Source organism: Chanos chanos, chromosome 6 (assembly GCF_902362185.1).
Source record: "Chanos chanos chromosome 6, fChaCha1.1, whole genome shotgun sequence".
In the NCBI taxonomy this organism is placed as follows: domain Eukaryota; kingdom Metazoa; phylum Chordata; class Actinopteri; order Gonorynchiformes; family Chanidae; genus Chanos; species Chanos chanos.
In genome coordinates, this window is record NC_044500.1 from 71,401 (window position 1) to 94,797 (window position 23,397).

Below are 23,397 nucleotides of genomic sequence, written 5' to 3' on the forward strand. Positions count from 1 at the left end.
CACACTGAAACAGACACACTGACCTTCAAACACGCTGACCTTCACGCACACTGAAACAGACACACTGGCCTTCACGCACACTGACTTTCACACACTGGTCTTCACTCACACTGGCCTTCACACACACTGAAACAGACACACTGACCTTCACATACACTGATCTTCACACACACTGGCCTTCACACACACTGATCTTCACACACACTGACCTTCACACACGCTGATCTTCACACACACTGACCTGCACACACACTGATCTTCACACACACTGAAACAGACCAACTGACCTTCACACACACTGATCTTCACACACACTGAAACAGACACACTGGCCTTCACACACACTGGCCTTCACACACACTGAAACAGACACACTGATCTTCACACACACTGACCTTCACACACACTGGCCTTCACTCACACTGGCCTTCACACACACTGAAACAGACACACTGACCTTCACACACACTGAAACAGACACACTGACCTTCACATACACTGATCTTCACACACACTGACCTTCACACACGCTGATCTTCACACACACTGACCTGCACACACACTGACCTTCACACACACTGAAACAGACACACTGACCTTCACACACACTGATCTTCACACACACTGACCTTCACACACACTGAAACAGACACACTGATCTTCACACACACTGATCTTCACACACACTGAAACAGACACACTGGCCTTCACACACACTGATCTTCACACACACTGATCTTCACACACACTGAAACAGACACACTGATCTTCACACACACTGACCTTCACACACACTGAAACAGACACACTGACCTTCACACACACTGAAACAGACACACTGGCCTTCACACACACTGACCTTCACACACTGACCTACACACACACTGAAACAGACACACTGATCTTCACACACACTGACCTTCACACACACTGAAACAGACACACTGATCTTCACACACACTGAAACAGACACACTGACCTTCACACACTGGCCTTCACACACACTGAAACAGACACACTGACCTTCACACACTGACCTACACACACACTGAAACAGACACACTGACCTTCACACACTGACCTACACACACACTGGCCTTCACACACACTGACCTTCACACACACTGAAACAGACACACTGGCCTTCACACACAATGGCCCTCATTCACAGATGTAATATCACAGACTTCACTAGCCAGGTATCAGTTATTTGCACATACTTAAATGCTTTGAGACAATAACATTCAAAATGCTTTGTTTTGTTTTGTTTTTAAATTACAGGCTTTTAATGTCTGAAAAACACTCTGTCATACAATAACACAACAGCTCTCAGACCAAAAAAAAAGTAATAATAAAAACAAAAAGAAAAGAAAAAGAAAGAATCTGTTTCTAAGCAGTCGAAAACATTTTCCCACATTTTCTCACAAAGCTGCATGAAACTATTTAAAATATCAACAAATAGAACCCACCTTCAGAACCACATCCACAATATCATAGTTACATTCTAAAGCTCTCTACTCTAGAGGAGCAAAAACGAGTCCAGATATACGTAGTAAAAATGAAATGGTTACAGTTGTCAAATGTTAATAACACAACATGTAAGCACTCTAGATCAGTCCATACAGTGCTCTCTTGGCACAAAGAGTTATGTCTTTCATTTTGATTGATTGATTCATTGATTGATTGACTTTGCAACCAAATATTGCTAAATGATGTTGTAGATATACTGGTTAGAGTACATCACTTCTATAAACAGAGTATGTTAAATATTTTCCAACGAACCCCCTACATTTATCTTACACTTCTATCCTGTCACTTCCTGAAACGTAGCCCTGCGGCTCTTCTGTCATAGTCAGCTCCCTCACCAGCTGGGACTGAATAAATGTAAATGTAATGCAGTAACTGGAAAGAGAAAAACATGGAAATATCAATGCACATCAGTTATCAATAGTCGCCTGACTGACATCTCCAAAAATAGTCCAACTTCTCAGAAAAATGAAGATTTCTTTAAAACAATAAGCACATAAACCCAATGTTCTGTCACGTGGTCAAGGTTAAGCTAATGTCTTATGTCTTGTGTCTTGTCTCATGCCTAATGTCTAATGTTTCATGTCTTACATCTAATGTCTAATGTATTAGACCTAATGTCTCATGTCTCATGTTTTATGCTGGCTAAGACCAGTCTTTGTACAATTTCTGATAAAAGATTTAATGTCTAATCCAGTAAAACCTACTGGTGTAATAAACAGAGTCATGACACCATGGCCTCAGTCATTCATTTCTTAGTGTGAAACCACGAAAAACTTTCCTCGATTATTAATAACAGGTTAAATCTCCAGGCATTCACATCATTAATAACAGGTTAAATCTCCAGGCATTCACATCATTAGTACACACACCAGATACACAGGGAGTTCTGTACAATGTCATGTAAATATATTTGAATAGGAAGTAACATCCACTAGTAATTAATGTGTGTACAATACTGTGTTCAGGTCTTAACCGGGACCACCTCAGTCTAGGGACAGGTCTGGTCGCCCAGAGACTCAAGCGGCATTTTGAACCGTATATTGTACTAATACTGTACCTGGACCCGTGGTAATGTCATATCACATGTATGTTGGTTTAATTATGGATGGCAAACAGTGAGGGCCTTTTAAGTTCTATGCCATCTCAAGCTGTAGGCGTATGGATTGTATTGCTATCTATGATTGTAATTCTGGAATATATATATGTAGAATAAAAACCCAGATATTCATCACCATAAAAACATTGATCCCAGCATTTTACAAAAACACGCGCCACCCCCCCCCCCCCCCCGCCTCCCTCACACACACACACACCCCTACCCCGGAATATCTTGTCCCTTTGGCACGATGAATTGTACATACTCATATAGAACCCTTCTGTTCTCTGTATAATCACTAGACATTTAAACTGTCTGACATTCATTGAATCACATTGTTTACATGTAGATAATGTTATTCCATAGTAAAGCACATCTGACTTCACACAGTCAGACACAGCCTTTTCTTTCTCTCAGCATGTCCTCAGTATTTACAGCAAATCAAAATCAAATTCATGTGACTGCTCTACAGGTACTGAGTTGAGCAAATTAACTGTAGCATTAAAATGAGTACATTCTCCACTGATCTACATTGTCGGTCTGATGTCCCAATACTGTTGGTTCATTAAAAGCCAATCAGATAGGTTTCAGTTGAACATGTGTCTGATTGGTCAGGACAAAAGCGGGGCAGGATGAATGCAGCTAAATGTGAGGAAATTCAGGTTGAAAGCCCTTCACTGAATAGGGGACAGCAGTCACAGATAGTAAGAGCATAATGTCATTACCACATATGAAACCTAGGATGCTTTCTCCACAATTCACACCTTCACATGTGTCACATCCACAGGGTTCCATGCTACTGTAAACATGTTTATTCTGACAGACTTGGTTCAATACTGTGGGACCTGTATGGGTGTGTAGGGGGTAGGGACACGCTGATAAAGACTGTAAACACCAGCAGACAGACATTACAAGAGATTTGGTCCAACACTGTTCCAGCGTCACTTAGGAAATATACATTCAAATGATTTGACCTAAATATGAAGTTAATCTATGCTAGAAAGAAAGAAAGAAAGAAAGAAAGAAAAAGATAGAAAACAAAAGAAATGGAGAGTGTACAACAATCTTTATCAAATAAAATTCAACATAAATATAACCCTATATATAAAATGTCCACACTTCTCAACCTTTCGGGCCTGGCCATTATGTTCAGAGTGTGAGAAAAACTCTGTTCACTCTCGAGTCCAAGGGCTTTTTTTCTGCTGTCGTTCGGTCCTCCAGCCCTTCATGTTCTCCATGTCTGAGAGTAATGGCGAGAGCTGATTAGCTCCTCACATTAATGACAGACAATGACACCTGAGACAATATAATGCTCAGTCCCCCAGTGTGTGTGTGTGTGTGTGTGTGTGCGTGTGTGCGTGGGTGTATGTGTGTGTGTATGTGTGTGTGTGTGTGGGTGTATATGTGTGTGTGTGTGTGCGTGTGTGTGCGCGTGTGCCTGTGCGTGGGTGTATGTGTGTGTGGGTGTGTGTGTGTGTGTGTGTATGTGAGTGTGTGTGTGTGTGTGCATGTGCGCCTGTGTGTGGGTGTATGTGTGTGTGTGTGTGTGTGTATGTGTGTGTGGGTGTATGTGTGTGTGTGTGTGTGTGTGTGTGCGCGTGTGTGTGTGTGTGTGTGTGTGTGCGTGGGTGTGTGCATGGGTGTGTTTATGTGTGTGGGTGTATATGTGTGTGTGTGTGTGTGCGCGTGCACCTGTGTGTGTGTGTGTGTGTGTGTGTGTGTATGTGTGTGTGTGTGTGTGTGTGTGTGTGTGTGTGTGTGTGTATGTGTGTGCGTGTGTGTGTATGTGTGTATGTGTATGCGTGTGTGTGCGTGTGTATGTGTGTGTGTGTGTGTGTGCATTAGACTGTTCACAGCTTGTCATCCCACACAAACATGTATAGTTTTAAGAAGAGCACTAATTAGTTAAAAGCCATAATTTATTTTAAGGCCACTACCAAAAATTGTACAAACCCAAAATGAAACACAAAGGTTCAAACACTGTTGTTCTGCTTGGTTCATCCATATTTGTTGTGGAAAAGTTGTTTTCAGACAGCAGTGGTCTGTTACTCTGACAGTAAATAGACTAGGCCAGTGTAAACACGCACAAGTCAGCTCATAGTCACTGTTCTCACACATCGCAATCTCACACCATCACTGCTTTCCCATCCTGCTTTCTGGTTCTTGAACTATAGAACCTCTAGAACCCTGTAGATCTCTCTCTCTCTCTCTCTCTCTCTCTCTCTCTCTCTCTCTCTCAAAGAGAAGAGGAACTCTGGCTGTAGTTACGCAGCACCAGACACTCATATTTGGGGGAGATGGCCAGGCCCATGCTGGACTCTGATGCAGGGGAGTTGGGTGATCCACTACCTGAGCCCACCGAGTCCCTAAAAGGGGAGGGTGGTGTCAGAGCCAAAAGCTCCTCCAGCTCAGGCTTTGTAACTGGGCACTCGAGTGCTGGGGCAGTACCGACCATTAGCTCCTTTATGCCAGTCTCGGGAGACTCCCTGACCCCTGGGCCTCCGGAGGTGCTGGAATGGGCGCAGGACGGACGGCCCCCGTTTGATTCAACAGGTGGAAGAGGCTGTATCTCAGCGTAAGTGGTCATGGTGGTTGGCATAGAAACCTCCCGTGGCAACAGATAAGCAGATGGGCAGCAGGGTGGGTCAAGAGAGCGGCCATGAATGTGTGCGGATGTGCTAGAGGACAATCCCGTGGCGCCCCCCGGTGGTGGAGAGCTAGAGAGCATCATGCTGTTGAGCTCGCTGATATTGGCAGTGAACCGATTCACCACACAGCTGATCTGTTCCATCAAAGAACCCTGGGATGCACTTCCACTGCAAGACACACCTCCACCTGTACCACCCATCCCTCCCACTGGTCCACCGATCCCTCCCACTGGTCCACCGATCCCTCCCACTGGCCCCCCGATCCCTCCCACTGGCCCACCGATCCCTCCCACTGGTCCACTACGAGTATTGGGGGGAGGTGGAGGAGCCTGGTTCAGGTATGAGGTCACACCCAAAACTTGGGAGTCAGCTTCCTGGCCACATCCAAGTGATATTGCTGCCCGTTGGCTAATGGTGCTGATGGGAGACGGCGTTTGGGGACGGTAGGTTACAGGATAACGTTCTTCTGTTTCAGTGACGTCATAGAGCATTTTTGGGCCAGTTTCTGGAGTGATGTCGCTGCCCCCGCAGTAGCGCCCTTCAGAGGTTTTGGAGAACGGTTTGATTACGGCTGTCTGGTTGCTTTCTTTCCTCTTAATGTGGAAAGACAAACGCTGCCACAAATGGGTTCCCTTGGAGCTGCGTTCGGTCTGAGCCCATGTCACAGACTTTCCATTAGAGCTGAGATGGAAACAGACACAGACAGTCATTCACTCAGTACCTGAATACATGCATCTTTTCATCCATCACTCTGACTTTTCTTAAGGGTTGGCCACTTGCTGACTTTGTCCTTCTCTCTCTCTTTCTCTCTGTCATGTTGGAGGAGTGAACAGGTGAATGAGTAGGAGTGATTAGGTGAATGTTTGGGAGTGAACAGGTCAGTGTTTGGGAGTGAACAGGTGAATGAGTAGGAGTGAACAGGTGAATGTGTGGGAGTGAACAGGTGAATGAGTAGGAGTGAACAGGTGAATGTGTAGGAGTGAACAGGTGAATGTGTAGGACTGAACAGGTGAATGTTTGGGAGCGAACAGGTGAATGTGTGGGAGTGAACAGGTCAATGTGTAGGACTGAACAGGTCAGTGTGTGGGAGTGAAAAGGTGAATGTGTGGGAGTGAACAGGTCAGTGTTTGGGAGTGAAAAGGTGAATGTGTAGGAGTGAACAAGTGGATGTGTAGGAGTGAACAGGTCAATGTGTGGGAGTGAACAGGTCAGTGTTTGGGAGCGAACAGGTGAAAGTGTGGGAGTGAACAGGTGAATGTGTAGGAGTGAACAGGTGAATGTGTAGGAGCGAACAGGTGAATGTTTGGGAGTGAACAGGTGAATGTATGGGAGTGAACAGGTGAATGTGTAAGAGTGAACAGGTGAATGTGTAGGAGTAAACAGGTGAATGTGTAGGAGCGAACAGGTGAATGTGTGGGAGTGAACAGGTGAGTGTTTGGGAGCGAACAGGTGAAAGTGTGGGAGTGAACAGGTGAATGTGTAGGAGTGAACAGGTGAATGTGTAGGACTGAACAGGTGAATGTGTAAGAGCGAACAGGTGAATGTGTGGGAGTGAACAGGTGAATGTTCACTCCCACACACTGAATGTTCACTCCTACACATTCACCTGTTCACTCCCACACACTGACCTGTTCAGTCCTACACATTGACCTGTTCACTCCCAAACACTGACCTGTTCACTCCCATACATTCACCTGTTCATTCCCACACAGGTCAGTGTGTGGGAGTGAACAGGTGAATGTGTAGGAGTGAACACGTGGATGTGTGGGAGTGAACAGGTGAATGTGTAGGAGTGAACATGTCAGTGTGTGGGAGTGAACAGGTGAATGTGTAGGAGTGAACAGGTCAGTGTGTGGGAGTGAACAGGTGAATGTGTGGGAGTGAACAGGTGAATGTGTAGGAGCGAACAGGTGAATGTGTGGGAGTGAACAGGTGAATGTGTGGGAGTGAACAGGTGAATGTTTGGGAGTGAACAGGTGAGTGTTTGGGAGCGAACAGGTGAAAGTGTGGGAGTGAACAGGTGAATGTGTAGGAGTGAACAGGCGAATGTGTAGGACTGAACAGGTGAATTTGTGGGAGTGAACAGGTGAATGTGTGGGAGTGAACAGGTGAATGTTTGGGAGTGAACAGGTGAGTGTTTGGGAGCGAACAGGTGAAAGTGTGGGAGTGAACAGGTGAATGTGTAGGAGTGAACAGGTGAATGTGTAGGACTGAACAGGTGAATGTGTAAGACCGAACAGGTGAATGTGTGGGAGTGAACAGGTGAATGTGTAGGAGTGAACAAGTGGATGTGTAGGAGTGAACAGGTGAATGTGTAGGAGTGAACAAGTCAGTGTGTGGGAGTGAACAGGCGAATGTGTAGGAGTGAACAGGTCAGTGTGTAGGAGTGAACAGGTGAATGTGTGGGAGTGAACAGGTGAATGTGTAGGAGTGAACAGGTGAGTGTGTAGGAGTGAACAGGTGAAAGTGTAGGGAGGTCAGAGCAGAGTTTGGTGAGAGGAAGAAACTAAGGGTTTGCTGATATTCTGACATATCAGTCAGAGAAAGTCAGGCTCAGCGTAGCCAGATTCACACGATTTCTGTAAATTAGTTACTGTGATGGTACTCTTCTCCGTCACCCGATCCTGTCCTGGAAAACAAATAAACCTTTTCCCTTTGTTCCTCTGGGACACTGACCTCAGTTAACCTCCTTTAGAGAGAAGCAGCATTAGAGTGAGACAGTGTGATCACTGAAATGTCAGCACTGTGGTGAACAGTGTGATGAGTAGTGAGCTAAAACTGCAGTGAGCACTTCTCTTTTTCTTCTAGCCTTTTCATTTAAAAAAGTCTTTATTTCAACATCCAATGTGACACAGGAATCATGATGAATGATATGCTAATTATGTGAATATGTGATAAAATTCTTGTCGTTGATTGTGTATAAGTTTTGTGTATATGTAATTATGTGAATATATGATAAATGTCTTGTTGTTGATTGTGTATGTTTTGTGTATATGTGATTATGTTTTGTGTATGTGTTTTGCTTCTTTTGCTTGATCTGAGCTCATTAGGACACTGATGAGCTTTAGGTGTCTAACAGTTTAAAACAGTGACGATGGCTAAAATTACTGCTACTAGAGGTGAATGACTAGAGAGATATAGTTTCTTCTTCTCCTCTGAATTTCTGTGTTAGTTTAGAGGGAAGTACATACACAAGATGAATAACAGACAGTGGAGAGAACACTTTTTACTTCACAACTATAACACAAGACCTGTTCATTTGGTGAATATGCTTCTTTGTGTCACAATATAGGGTTTATTCTGCTCTCTCTCTCTCTCTCTCTCTCTCTCTCTCTCACATACACAAATATAAAGAAAGACTCTCATTTTTGGTTTTGTCAGTAACAACAGTATAGTTTAGAAAAATGCTGTTCTCCTGGGGGGGACCAGCATTTTGGTCCCCACCAGGCACTTTTGTCAGATTATGCAATCTTACTGGGGACTTACTGGTTCCCAGATAGATACAAATACAGACACAGACACACACACACACATACTCCCTTTGCCTCTTTCTCTCTCTCTCTCTCACACACACACACAGACACACACACACACAAATACTCTCTTTGTCTCTTTCTCTCTCTCTCTCTCTCTCTCTCACACACACACACACACACACACACACAAATACTCTCTTTGTCTCTTTCTCTCTCTCTCTCTCTCTCTCTCTCTCTCTCTCACACACACACACACACACACACACACACACACACACACATAAATACTCTCTTTGTCTCTTTCTCTCTCTCTCTCTCACACACACACACACACACACACAAATGCTCTCTTTGTCTCTTTCAAGTTCAAGTTTCAAGTTCAAGTTTATTTAGAGCCCAATGTCACTGTTTACAGTCTCAAAGGGCTTTACAGGCCACAACAGTCAAATCAAAATATTCTCTCTCTCTCTCACACACACACACACACACAGACACACACGCACACACACAAATACTCCCTTTGTCTCTTTCTCTCTCTCTCACACACACACACAGACACACACACACACACACACACAAATACTCCCTTTGTCTCTTTCTCTCTCACATACACACACACACACACACACACACACACAAATACTCCCTTTGTCTCTTTCCCTCTCTCTCTCTCTCTCTCTCTCACACACACACACACACACACACACACAAATACTCCCTTTGTCTCTTTCCCTCTCTCTCTCTCTCTCACACACACACACACACACACACACACACACACACAAATACTCCCTGTTACGAGGGTTAGTGATGACATTATATGTTGCTGCTGCCTCTGTCTTTTCGATCTGTCCGTTCTCTTGTAGGTGGAGTCTGACACGGATTCGTTTGTGGGCGGGGCCTCTCCTATTTAAGCGACCCGTCCCAAGATGGCTCTCTCTCTCTCACTCTCCCTCATTCTCGATTCCCTCGGGCAGACGCGGAAACTACCTTTCGTTTATAGCGGATGTCTATGTTAGTTAATGTCGTTATAGTTTGTAAACACCTGGGTTCTTTACTGTAAATGAGTATATTTTGGCGGGCACTTGTTTTTGAGCACTGTAGGGCAGGTTCAGCGAGGGTAGCAGCAAGTGGGACGGACGACTCACGTTTTTCTTTTCAGGAGCCAGGGAAGTTGCTTTGTGCACAAGGAAGAAAGCGTGAGGGTTTTTTTTTTCTTTTATCTTGTCTTCTGTTTTCCCCGTTGTTCTCATTTGCTGCCGCCTCGATCCCTTATTTTGTGAGTTTTGTTAATTTTCATTAAAATTGTCAAGCTTAAGCGTACGGAACGGTGTGGGGTTTTTTTTATGTTACTGCGTCCTGCTTTGGTCTTTTTTTTAAGCAAAAAAGGCTGGGCTCGTAACATAAATGGGGGCTCATCCGGGATTGAATTTTGATAAGTGTGCTTACTTTTGAAATTGGGTTTGTGACACACTTTACAGTTTACCCTTTTCGGGAACTGTTTCCATTCCAGTTGCGCAGTAGCCTGTTGTGCGTTTCCGTAGCCTTTTGGTGCTTCTTGACCTGTTCTTTCGATTAAATTTTTTTTCCGATTAAGACTTCCCCCCTGCAGTATAGTTTGGTGATCAGTTGCCCAGTGTCGTCTTCTTTTATGCCCTTTTGCTTTATGTGGTACTTAATGTACTCATATTGTATTTCTCGCAATGTTTAGTCTAGAGGAATTTATTCACACACCAACTCAAGACGCTTTACTAAGTATTACTCGAGATGAGTTGTTGCGAGTTGCTGGTCATTATAAAGTAGAAGTCCGTGGTAGTCCTTCCAAAGCAGACCTCCAGGCAAAGCTTATTGAGGCTTTACACGCTCTTGGACTATTTGGGGAGGTGAAGAAGGTGCTTCCCGATCCTCCTCCGACACCTGATGTCGGTAAAGTCTTGCCTGAAACCAGCCCTCTAATTACAAAAGCTTCACTTGCATTGAAACGATTAGAATTGAGGGAAAAGGAAATTGAATGGGAACGCGAGAAATTAAGACTAGAGGCAGACAGACAAGCAATGAGGGACAGAGAACGGAGAGAGCATGAACTTAGAATGAAAGATTTGGAGTTGGCGCAAGCTATTCGCATGAAGGAGTTAGACATTAAAGCCCGTGAGGCTGGTGTGTTTTTCCCGTCTAACCATTTTGATGTCACTCGTAATATTCGTGTTGTTCCCCCTTTTAGAGAAAACGAGGTGGACAAGTTTTTTGCTCATTTTGAACAAGTGGCAACAGTTTTAAAATGGCCACGTGAGGTTTGGACTATGACACTTCAGTGTGTTTTTACTGGGAAAGCGCAGGAGGCCTATTCTTCTTTGTCACTGGAAGATGCTGCTGATTATGAGAAAGTGAAACAGGCTGTTTTGCGTATTTATTCACTGGTACCTGAAGCTTATCGGCAGAAATATCGCAATTATCAGAAACCTGAATCGCTTACTTATGTGGAGTTTATTAGGGAGAAAGAGTTGCTGTTTGATCGCTGGCTTGGCTCACTGGGTGTAACCACGTTTGAGGGCCTTCGTGATTTAATTATTCTTGAAGACTTTAAAAATGGTCTCCCGAAATGTGTGGCTACCTACGTCAGTGAACACAAAGATTTAAAGCCTGCCGCCGCAGCTGTGCTGGCTGACGAATATGTCCTTACACATAAGGGTGTTAACACCGCTCCTGTTAAGGTTCAGCAAAGCAGCAACAGCTCACAAAAGGGGTTTAGGACGCCCAAAGAAGCAGTATCAGAACCAGTTCACACTCCAGATAAACGAGTGATACGATTTAAAGATTCTGTCCCTGTTTGTGGCTATTGTAAAAAGCGTGGACATGTACTTGCGGAATGTTATTCCTTAAAACGTAAAAACAAGTCTCCTTATCCCACAGCTTTAAGTAAGTCCGAATCAAATTTGTGTGTCTCGAAATTCACTTCGACGTCTCGGAAAGACGAGAATAATAGTCAGGCGTTCGCACCGTTTATTATGGACGGTTTTGTCGCTTTGTCCGGACAGCCTAGTGCGCGCGTCCCCGTAAAAATTTTACGCGACACAGGTGCCTCTCAAAGTTTCATCTTAGAAGATGTATTGCCTTTTAGCGACAAATCTTTTACTGGAGCTAGTGTACTTGTACAGGGTTTTGAAATGGGTTTTGTGAGTGTCCCTTTGCATGATATTGTTCTGTCTTCTGGCTTGGTCACCGGTAATGTAACGGTGGGCGTACGTCCCTCTCTCCCCGTGAAAGGCATTTCAGTGTTGCTCGGGAATGATTTGGCCGGTGGGAAAGTCTTGCCTAGCCCTGTTGTGACTAATGTATGTCCAGTTTCTCCTAGCCCTGACGATTTGTTCACGGAATACCCCGAAGTATTTCCGTCTTGTGTAGTTACTCGTGCTATGGCGCAACGCGCAAAAGAGACTAAAACTAAGGAACATGATGATGAGCATTTTGATCTTAGTGATACTTTCATTGCTCATCCTTTGCCTTGTCATGATAATGACAGAATGTGTCAACGTTCTGCCACAGAGTCGGGTACTCCTTGCCTTTCTAAATTGTCTCTAAGTCGCGAGCAACTTGTCTTTGAACAAAAAAACGATCCCTCTCTTGCTCCTCTGTTTGCTCAGGCTATGTCCGAGAAGGACATTGAATTTACGCCTCGTGGTTATTTTCTTCGCGAGGGAGTTTTAATGCGAAAGTGGCGACCTCTTACTGCCTCAGCGCAGGATGAGTGGCGTGTTTTATATCAGGTGGTTGTGCCCATGGTCTATCGTGACGAAGTTTTGAGTCTAGCTCACGATCACCATTTCGCTGGTCATTTGGGCGTTAATAAAACTACTGACCGTATATTACGCCATTTCTTTTGGCCAGGCCTTAAAAGAGATGTTGCAAAATATTGCAAAACATGTCACTTGTGTCAAATTACCGGCAAACCTAACCAATTGATCCCTCCAGCCCCACTACAGCCGATTCCGGTAACATCTGAACGGTTTGAAAATGTTATACTCGACTGTGTTGGCCCGTTGCCTCGGACAAAATCTGGAAATCAGTACTTGCTCACAATTATGTGTAGTTTAACGCGTTTTCCCGAGGCTGTTCCACTTCGAAAAATTACAGCCCCTGTCATCATTAGGGCTCTGTTAGTTTTTTTCTCTCTGCTTGGTCTTCCGAAGGTTGTGCAAACTGATCAGGGCACAAATTTTATGTCCAGAGTTTTCGAGCAGTCTATGCGGCAACTTTCGATAAAACATGTCACTTCCAGCTGTTACCACCCCCAGACTCAAGGCGCTCTAGAGCGTTTTCACCAATCGCTAAAGTCTATGCTTAGGACTTATTGTCTGGAGTTCGAGCGTGATTGGGATGAGGGTGTGCCGCTAGTTCTATTTGCGGTGCGCGAAGTAGTTCAGGAGTCCTTGGGTTTCAGTCCATCAGAACTGGTGTTTGGGCACACAGTACGAGGACCGTTGAAATTGTTGAAGGAGTCGTGGGTGACTGGGTCAACTCATTATCACAGTCTATCTGATTATGTTTGCAGAATTCGTTGCCGGTTACATCGTGCATGCGAGTTGGCAAAAGAAAATCTTGGTCTCTGTCAGAAACGAATGAAGCAGCGCTATGACCGTAAGGCCGTGTCGAGGGAGTTTAAACCTGGTGACCAGGTGATGGTTTTACTACCCGTTCTCGGTTCCGCTCTCCAAGCTCGATATAGTGGTCCGTATTGCGTAGAACGGCGAGTGAATGATCTCAACTATGTCATTGCCACACCAGAGCGGAGGAAAAGGTCTAGACTGTGTCATATTAATATGTTAAAACCTTACTGTGAGCGAGAGTCAGAGAGTTCTGAGGAAACTAAAAATCTCTCCTCTAGTAAAGTCTCGCGTCTGTCTAATGTTGGCACTGTCAGTTCAGAAGTGGCGCTGGCTACATCCTGCGGTACCGAAATTGTTACCCCCTCGCCGGTGGCCCCTGCCCAGCTTGGCACTTCTGCCTCATCACCACTGCTGGATGCTACTGCCAAGGATGATGTTCGTGGTCCTTCGGTGGAGGTGGTGGAAGGGAGACTGAAGAACTCTGAGGTTCTTGAGAATTTAAATTCGTTTTTGTCTCATGTTTCCCATACTAATCGTAAAGACTTAATTTCTCTGATTAGGTCGTATGAAAACTTGTTTTCTGACATTCCACGTCGCACTACGGCCATAGTTCACGATATTGATGTTGGTGATACTAGGCCAATTAAGCAACATGCATATCGCACTAATCCACAAAAGCGTCTGCAACTTCAAAATGAAATTAAATTTATGTTGGGGAATGGTATTGCTGAGCCTAGCTCTAGTGCATGGAGTTCGCCATGCTTACTTGTTCCTAAACCCGATGGTACGTCTCGATTTTGTACTGACTTTCGTAAAGTGAATGCAGTTACCAAGCCCGATAGTTTTCCACTGCCGCGTATGGATGACTGTGTGGATCGTCTGGGTTCAGCTCTTTTCGTCAGTAAGATTGATCTCTTGAAAGGATACTGGCAGGTTCCGTTAACAGAGCGTGCTAAAGAAATTTCCGCCTTTGTCACCCCAGACAACTTTCTACAGTACACCGTTATGGCATTTGGTCTTCGGAACGCCCCGGCAACTTTTCAAAGACTGGTGAATCATGTTTTAGTTGGCGTTTCTAACTGCGAGGCTTATCTGGATGATTTGATCGTCTATAGTGCATCTTGGCCCGAACACGTTGTTCATCTCTCTTCCGTATTTGAGCGGTTGTCTGCTGCGAATCTGACCATAAATTTGGCGAAATGTGAGTTTGGCCAAGGCACCGTGGTCTACCTGGGCAAAGTGGTTGGACGCGGAGAGGTCCGTCCCGTTCACTCAAAGGTCGAAGCTATCTTAAACTACCCTGACCCAAAATCACGCCGTGAGCTCCGTCGGTTTTTAGGCATGGTAGGATATTATCGAGCTTTTTGTAGGAATTTTTCCACTGTAGCCTCTCCACTTGCGGATCTCCTCAGCCCTAAGAGGTTATTCAGATGGACTGAAGAGAGTCAGTCAGCGTTCGAGTCGGTAAAGGCTTTACTCACTACTGCACCTGTCCTTGCTGCTCCTAATTTCTCTCTTCCCTTTTCTCTGGCTGTAAATGCCAGCGATTTGGGTGCTGGCGCCGTACTTTTGCAGCAAGATAAAAATGGGTTAGAACATCCCATCTGTTTTTTCTCACGCAAATTTAATTGCCACCAACGTGCGTATTCGACCATTGAAAAAGAAGCCCTTGCGCTTGTGCTGGCTCTCCAGCATTTTGAGGTTTATGTTGGGGATGCAGCGCAACCGGTAACCGTATATACGGACCACAATCCTTTAATTTTTCTGGACCGGATGCGTAACCAGAACCAACGTTTAATGCGCTGGAGCCTCATTTTACAGGGCTATAATATTAATATTCGACACGTTCGCGGGCGTGATAATGTTGTGGCAGACGCGCTGTCTTGGGCCTAATTTGGTCTATGTTCAATGTAAATAAATAGTGGGTTAAAATGTGCATGTAAAAGTTATGTTGTATTAACCCTTTCTTTCCCTCTATTTCAGTTAAGGCTGCTCCAGATTCAGTTGCCTGATAAATAGCTTACCTTTTAATTTTACCCCCCCTAATTTATTTTCTTTAAGGGTGGGGGTGTTACGAGGGTTAGTGATGACATTATATGTTGCTGCTGCCTCTGTCTTTTCGATCTGTCCGTTCTCTTGTAGGTGGAGTCTGACACGGATTCGTTTGTGGGCGGGGCCTCTCCTATTTAAGCGACCCGTCCCAAGATGGCTCTCTCTCTCTCACTCTCCCTCATTCTCGATTCCCACGGGCAGACGCGGAAACTACCTTTCGTTTATAGCGGATGTCTGTGTTAGTTAATGTCGTTATAGTTTGTAAACACCTGGGTTCTTTACTGTAAATGAGTATATTTTGGCGGGCACTTGTTTTTGAGCACTGTAGGGCAGGTTCAGCGAGGGTAGCAGCAAGTGGGACGGAAGACTCACGTTTTTCTTTTCGGAAGCCAGGGAAGTTGCTTTGTGCACAAGGAAGAAAGCGTGAGGGTTTTTTTTTTCTTTTATCTTGTCTTCTGTTTTCCCCGTTGTTCTCATTTGCTGCCGCCTCGATCCCTTATTTTGTGAGTTTTGTTAATTTTCATTAAAATTGTCAAGCTTAAGCGTACGGAACGGTGTGGGGTTTTTTTTATGTTACTGCGTCCTGCTTTGGTCTTTTTTTTAAGAAAAAAAGGCTGGGCTCGTAACACTCCCTTTGTCTCTTTCTCTCTCTCTCACACACACACACACACACACACAAATACTCCCTTTGTCTCTTTCCCTCTCTCTCTCTCTCTCTCTCACACACACACACAGACACACACACACAAATACTCTCTTTGTCCCTTTCTCTCTCTCACACACACACACACACACACACACAAATACTCCCTTTGTCTCTTTCTCTCTCTCTCTCACTCACACACACACACACACACACACACACCTCAGTGTCTCCCCAGACGAGCCACGTCTCTTCCACAGGTTAACCAGGCTGCTGGAACGGCTGGCTGCAGAAGAGGATTTTCCGTCTCCGACGTGCATGCGCACCACTGTGGAGGTGGTGAACGCACTCCGGACATTCCGCTCTGGTTTGGCCAGGATAATGTAAACCTTCGGAACAAACATACAGCCCAAAGCTACGGTGGCGCTGAGACTCACAGAAAAGCACATGGTAATGATTTTATAGTTGGAGCCAAAGTAGATTGGCACAAATGCCAGCCAGATAATGCAGGTTGTGTACATGGTAAAAGCAATGTATTTTGCCTCATTAAAGTTTGCGGGCACATTTCTCGTCTTGAAGGCGTAGAAAGTACAGCTCATGATTAAAAGGCCGTTGTAACCCAGTGGAGTAACTACACCCAGATTAGTGGTGTTACAGATGAGCTTGACTTCACGGATGGAGGGGTAGTCATGGATGACCTCTGGGGGCTCCATTATGAACAACGCCACGATGATCCCCAACTGCAGCAGGATGAGGAGGAAGGCGATGACCAGCTGGGCACAGGCACTCATGAAACGGGGTTTCTTAGTACAGATTTTCTTTTTGCTGCCAGCTAAAATTCGTGCGATTCGATTGGTTTTGGTGACCAGGGCTGAGTAACTCATGGCCGGAGACAGACCGATACCCAGACGTTGAAGGTAACAGTAGATGACGTGAGGTTTGGCAATGAGACTGAAGGTACAGAGGTAGCCCAGGCAGATCCCGGCCAGGATGATGTAGCAGAGTTCTCGGCTGGAGGATTTGACTACCGGAGTGTCGCGGTAGATGATGAAGATCGACGTGACGAAAAACGTAGCCATGAGTCCGAGACAGGCAAAGACGACAGCAGCGATGGGCTCAGGGTCACCCCAGCGAAGATACTCCACAGGAATCGGATCACAACCTGTGGACGAGGAGCATGTTTCATCACTGTATTCTGACTGTATCCTTACTGACTGTATTCTGACTGTATCCTTACTGACTGTATTCTTATTGTATTCTTACTGACTATGTTCTTACTGTATTCTTTCTGACTGTGTTCTTACTGACTGTATTTTTACTGACTGTATTCTTACTGTATTCTTACTGACTGTATTCTTACTGACTGTATTCTTACTTACTGTATTCTTACTGACTGTATTCTTACTGTATTCTTACTGTATTCTTACTGACTGTATTCTTACTGACTGTATTCTTACTGTATTCTTGCTGTATTCTGACTGTATTCTTACTGTATTCTTACTGACTGTATTCTTACTGTATTCTTACTGACTGTATTCTTACTGACTGTATTTTTATCGACTGTATTCTTATTTACTGTATTCTTACTGAGTGTTTTTTTTATTGATTGTATTCTTACTGATTATTTTTAATGGCTGTATTTTTATTTACTGAATTCTTACTGCGTGTTTTTTTATTGAATGTATTCTTACTGACTGTATTTTTATTGACTGTATTTTTACTGACTGTATTTTTATTGACTGTATTCTTACTGACTGTATTTTTATTGACTGTATTCTTACTGACTATTTTTACTGACTGTATTTTTATTGACTGTATTCTTACTGAGTGTTTTTTTATTGACTGGGGTGGCGCATGCGTGATGCACGTGGGGAAGGGGCCACTCCAGGGAAAAGGGGTTTTTATGTTAAAATGTAATGATCGGCTGTTACTAGCCAGAAATGGTGAAAGTTAGCAATTACTGTGGAGTGTATATTTGAGTTTGTGATTGTGTATATGTACGGGAGTGAATAATTAATTTCTATCTTATTTTAAATTAACAGAAGGTAGCTGGTATGTTCCAAGGGGAGGGGTTTACAGTACAAAAGGGGGTTTTTCATCATTGTAGGTTGAGGGAGACAGGAGAAACAGAGTGTAGCTGTGTTGTAGTGAATTGAACTTAGTGAGAATTGATAGTAGCAATTTGTTTATTTGTTTATCTATATATTTTGTTTATTTGTTTATTTATTTGTTTATCTCTATATATATATTTTGTTTGTTTGTTTGTTTGTTTTTGTTCTTGTAAATATATATCCATTTTTTCTTCCTGTCAATATTTGCCATTTTGGACATTTTTTTTTTTCACTTTTCTTCACTTTGGTTGGGACTGGTTTTTTTTTTGCACTGTAAATAAAACACCTTGCACTTACGTGCTATTTGCGGCAGAGCCATTTTTTGTTTATTTTTGGTGTGCTTTGGGCAACCCGAACCCCTGTTCGGCGTCACCCTGCCACAACTGTATTCTTACTGACTATTTTTACTGACTGTATTATTACTGACTGTATTTTTATTGACTGTATTCTTACTGAGTGTTTTTACTGACTGTATTATTACTGACTGTATTTTTATTGACTGTATTCTTACTGACTATTTTTACTGACTGTATTATTACTGACTGTATTTTTATTGACTGTATTCTTACTGAGTGTTTTTTTATTGACTGTATTCTTACTGACTTTTTTTACTGACTGTATTATTATTTACTGTATTCTTACTGACTGTATTTTTACTGACTGTATTCTTACTGAGTGTTTTTTTATTGACTGTATTCTTACTGACTATTTTTACTGACTGTATTATTATTTACTGTATTCTTACTGAGTGTTTTTTTATTGACTGTATTCTTACTGAGTGTTTTTTTATTGACTGTATTCTTACTGACTATTTTTACTGACTGTATTATTATTTACTGTATTCTTACTGAGTGTTTTTTTATTGACTGTATTCTTACTGACTGTATTTTTATTGACTGTATTCTTACTGACTGTATTATTATTTACTGTATTCTTACTGAGTGTTTTTTTATTGACTGTATTCTTTCTGACTATTTTTACTGACTGTATTTTTATTGACTGTATTCTTACTGAGTGTTTTTTTATTGACTGTATTCTTACTGACTGTATTCTTACTGAGTGTTTTTTTATTGACTGTATTCTTACTGATTGTATTTTTATTGACTGTATTCTTACTGAGTGTTTTTTATTGACTGTATTCTTACTGACTGTATTCTTACTGAGTGTTTTTTTATTGACTGTATTCTTACTGACTGTATTCTTACTGAGTGTTTTTTTATTGACTGTATTCTTATTGACTGTATTCTTACTGACTGTATTTTTATTGACTGTATTTTTACTGACTGTATTCTTACTGACTGTATTTTTATTGACTGTATTTTTACTGACTGTATTCTTACTGATTGTATTCTTACTGACTGTATTCTTACTGACTGTATTCTTACTGACTGTATTTTTACTGACTGTATTCTTACTGACTGTATTTTTATTGTATTTATTATTCTATTTATTTGTATTGCTATTATCCAGGTTTTGACAGTAAATTTAGTGCTTCTGCCAAAAGCTACACACTCACACACAAACACACATACGCACACAGACACTCACACACACACACACACACACACGTGTGTGTGTGCGTGTGTTTAAGTGTGTCTCTCGCCTTCATATCAGTCCAACTCAAAGGTGCTTACTGAAATGATTGTTGAACAACAATATCACCAATGAATAAGAACCAAACAGAGCCTGATCCAGCATTTCAGAAACACTCATGTTTAAAACATTGGTGCCTCAAAAAAAAAATCTACATAACAAGCATCTCATTTACATGAACAAACACTAACAAAACCAGCACTGTCCTCCAGACAGCCCTCAAACATCAGCCTTCCCACTGAATAAGGTAATGAAGAGAGTGTGTCACAGTGTAATTACAGAGTTCAGAGAGAGAGAGAGAGAGAGAGAGAGGGAGAGAGAGAGAGAGAGAGAGAGAGAGAGAGAGAGAGAGAGAAAGACTGAGTGAGAGGGAGAGAGACAGGGAGAAAGAAAGACTGAGAGAGAGAGAGAGAGAGAGAGAGAGAGAGAGAGAAAGACTAAGAGAGAGAGGGAGAGAGAAAGACTGAGAGAGAGAGAGAGAGAGAGAGAGAGAGACTGAGAGAGAGAGAGAGAGAGAGAGAGAGAGAGAAAGACTAAGAGAGAGAGGGAGAGAGAAAGACTGAGAGAGAGAGAGAGAGAGAGAGAGAGACTGAGAGAGAGAGAGAGAGAGAGAGAGAGAGAGGGAGAGAGAGAGGGAGAGAGAAAGACTGAGAGAGAGAGAGAGAGAGAGAGAGAGAGAGACTGAGAGAGAGAGAGAGAGAGAGAGAAAGAGGGAGAGAGAAAGACTGAGAGAGAGAGGGAGAGGAAGAGAGAGAGAGAGGGAGAGAGAGAGAGAGAGTAGTTTGTCATACTCTGCCATCCTGTACTTTATAAAATGTGTTCTGTGCCTCCATAACTGAGAGCTTTAAAATTGAATTGGATTCAGTAAGTTTGACAGAACCTGACCACTCTGCATTGGTCAAAAGCTGATTGGTTAGATCAGAGCAACCCACCCCCCTCCCCGACTGATAAGTCCTGGCCCGCCTACTAATGACTCATGCCCCTCCCATAGTAACATCAGAATGTTCATACATGAAGGCGGGATCTGTCCTGTGTGTGTGTGTACTTGTGTGTTGATGTTATTCATTTCTAAGGTGGAAAGAAAGGCAAATAGCATGTTGGGGGTTCACAATTACGGTGCCATTGAAAAGACACACATACACACACACACACACACACACATACACACACACACACACACACTACACTCACACACACACACACACACTCACACACACACACACACACACACACACACACACACACACACACACACAGAGGTTTCATAAAATCAGTAAACTGAGAAAAAGCAATTTGATAATTTCATGACATTGTTAACCTTTCAGTCACTCAGACCAGCAGTGAAACAAACATACTCATCTAACATCTCTCTCTCTCTCTCTATCTCTCTATCTCTCTGTCCATCTCTATCTCAGACAGCAGATAAATGAAATGTAGATGTAATCTTGCTCTTTTTAAAATTAAAATCACTAGTTTTTGTCTCCAAATAATATGTATCATTTTAGACACTAAAATGTGCTGTGATGGGTCTATTTATGGAAACCTATGACGTATGATGAGCCGAGACCAAAAGTAAGAGAGAAAGTGGCAGAGGGAGAGAGAGAGACTGACAGAGAGAGAAAGAGAAAGAGGCCAAGAGAAAGAGAGAGAGAGGGGGGGGAGAGAACAGAGGCTTCACCCAGATGGTGAATGGATCCTTTTCTCCATTTATATCTCTTCTTCACAGTATGTGACTGCCATTGTGCTAATATACTTTATTGTTTTAATTTTGTTTGCATTTTTCTTTGTTTTCTAGCACTTGGGTTGCCTTAATTTACATGTCTACTTTTAGTTTAATGAGCCACAAACAGAAAATGATGTACCATTGCACAGTACAGCTCTGTATTTCTATTTGATAAAGCAATCAACAATCTGTCATCATTCCTCTGTATATGGGCTAGGGTTAGGGTTAGCCCTAGTTCAGTGACTGCTTCGAGTTCACATTTCATTGTAAGGTGGGCCATTTCTGTTACTTTCCTTTGCTTTTCACTGTAACATAGGTTAGGATGGACTGTACTACTCTGAATGTGCTGTGTAAACTATACTTGAATACACTTTGTTAAAACTGTTTGATTTAAATGAATAGAAAATTCATAGTTTTTGAAACAAGATGAATAGGGAGTCTTTTTTGGGTTGTTCATTCATCTTTCTCTTTTGAGCATTCATTTTTATTCTTCTTAAGCGGAATATATTCCTTCTCCACACTGTTTTCAGAGGATTCTGACTTTTATAAGGAAGACGTCTTTGTGAATATTTTCCAATTCATTTGTCAAATTGTCGAATTGTGTTGTAATTTTTTACATTGTTCGGGCCTTATGTGATGGAAATACTGTAGTTGATCCTTGGTTTAAGTCCCTATAAAGCAACAGTGCGAAAGAAGAAAAAAATAATTTTGTGTCTGCTTGTCTTGTCCATCAGTTCACACCTGAGAGCTTAAAAGTATTTTCTTATACTACACATACTTGTATCTTTAGTGGTCTTCCTAAGTCATGCCCTAACAACAAAGGGTGTGGCTAATGTTTAGTGGATGAGGTTAATGAGTTCATGGTGGAGTTTAATGGGTAAGGCTAGTGAGTAGAAGGTGGTGTTTAGTGGTTAAGGTTAGTGAGTAGAGGGTGGTGTTTAGTGGGTAAGGTTAGTGAGTAGAGGATGGTGTTTAATGGGTAAGGTTAATGAGTTGATGGTGCTGTTTAATGGGTAAAGTTAATGAGTTGATGGAGGTGTTTAGTGGGTGAGGTTAATGAGTTGATGGTAGTGTTTAATGGGTAAGGTTAATGAGTTAATGGTGGTGTTTTGTGGGTAAGGTTAGTGAGTTGAGGGTGGTGTTTAATGGGTAAGGTTAATGAGTAGGGGGTGGTGTTTAGTGGGTAAGGTTAGTGAGTAGAGGCTGGTGTTTTGTGGGTAAGGTTAGTGAGTTGAGGGTGGTGTTTAGTGGGTAAGGTTAGTGTGCAGAGGGTGGTGTTTAGTGGGTAAGGTTAGTGAGTTGATGGTGGTGTTTAGTGGGTAAGGTTATTGAGTAGAGGCTGGTGTTTAGTGAGTGAGGTTAATGAGCAGAGGGTGGTGTTTAGTCGGTAAGGTTAGTGAGTAGAGGGTGGTGTTTAGTGGGTAAGATTAGTGAGTAGAGGCTGGTGTTTAGTGGGTAAGGTTAATGTGCGGAAGGTGGTGTTTTGTGGGTAAGGTTAGTGAGTAGAGGCTGGTGTTCTGTGGGTAAGGTTAGTGAGTTAATGGTGGTGTTTAATGGGTAAGGTTAAGGAGTTGATGAAGGTGTTTAGTGGGTGAGGTTAATGAGTTGATGGTAGTGTTTAATGGGTAAGGTTAATGAGTTAATGGTGGTGTTTTGTGGGTATGGTTAATGAGCAGAGGCTGGTGTTTAGTGGGTAAGGTTAGTGAGTAGAGGATGGTGTTTAGTGGGAAAGGTTAGTGAGCAGAGGGTGGTGTTTAGTGAGTAAGGTTAGTGGGTAGAGGGTGGTGTTTAGTGGGTAAGGTTAGTGAGTAGAGGCTGGTGTTTAGTGGGTGAGGTTAGTGAGTTAATGGTGGTGTTTAGGGGTAAGGTTAATGAGTTGGTGGTGCTGTTTAATGGGTAAACTTAATGAGTTGATGGAGGT

The 23,397-nt window shown here is 42.9% G+C and overlaps 1 protein-coding gene across 1 annotated transcript in view; it reads right to left on the reverse strand.

Annotated features, from left to right (window-relative positions):
• Nucleotides 1-4,862: 4,862 nt before the first annotated feature.
• grm5b (glutamate receptor, metabotropic 5b) overlaps nt 4,863-23,397 on the reverse strand; it is a 101,424-nt gene continuing 82,889 nt past the window's right edge. The window contains exons 7-9 of the mRNA XM_030776654.1: nt 16,272-17,211; nt 5,513-5,955; nt 4,863-5,461 (exon numbers count right to left, since the gene is read on the reverse strand). Of these exons, the coding sequence (XP_030632514.1) occupies nt 4,863-5,461; nt 5,513-5,955; nt 16,272-17,211 (1,982 nt within the window). The remainder of the gene's footprint in view (nt 5,462-5,512; nt 5,956-16,271; nt 17,212-23,397) is intronic.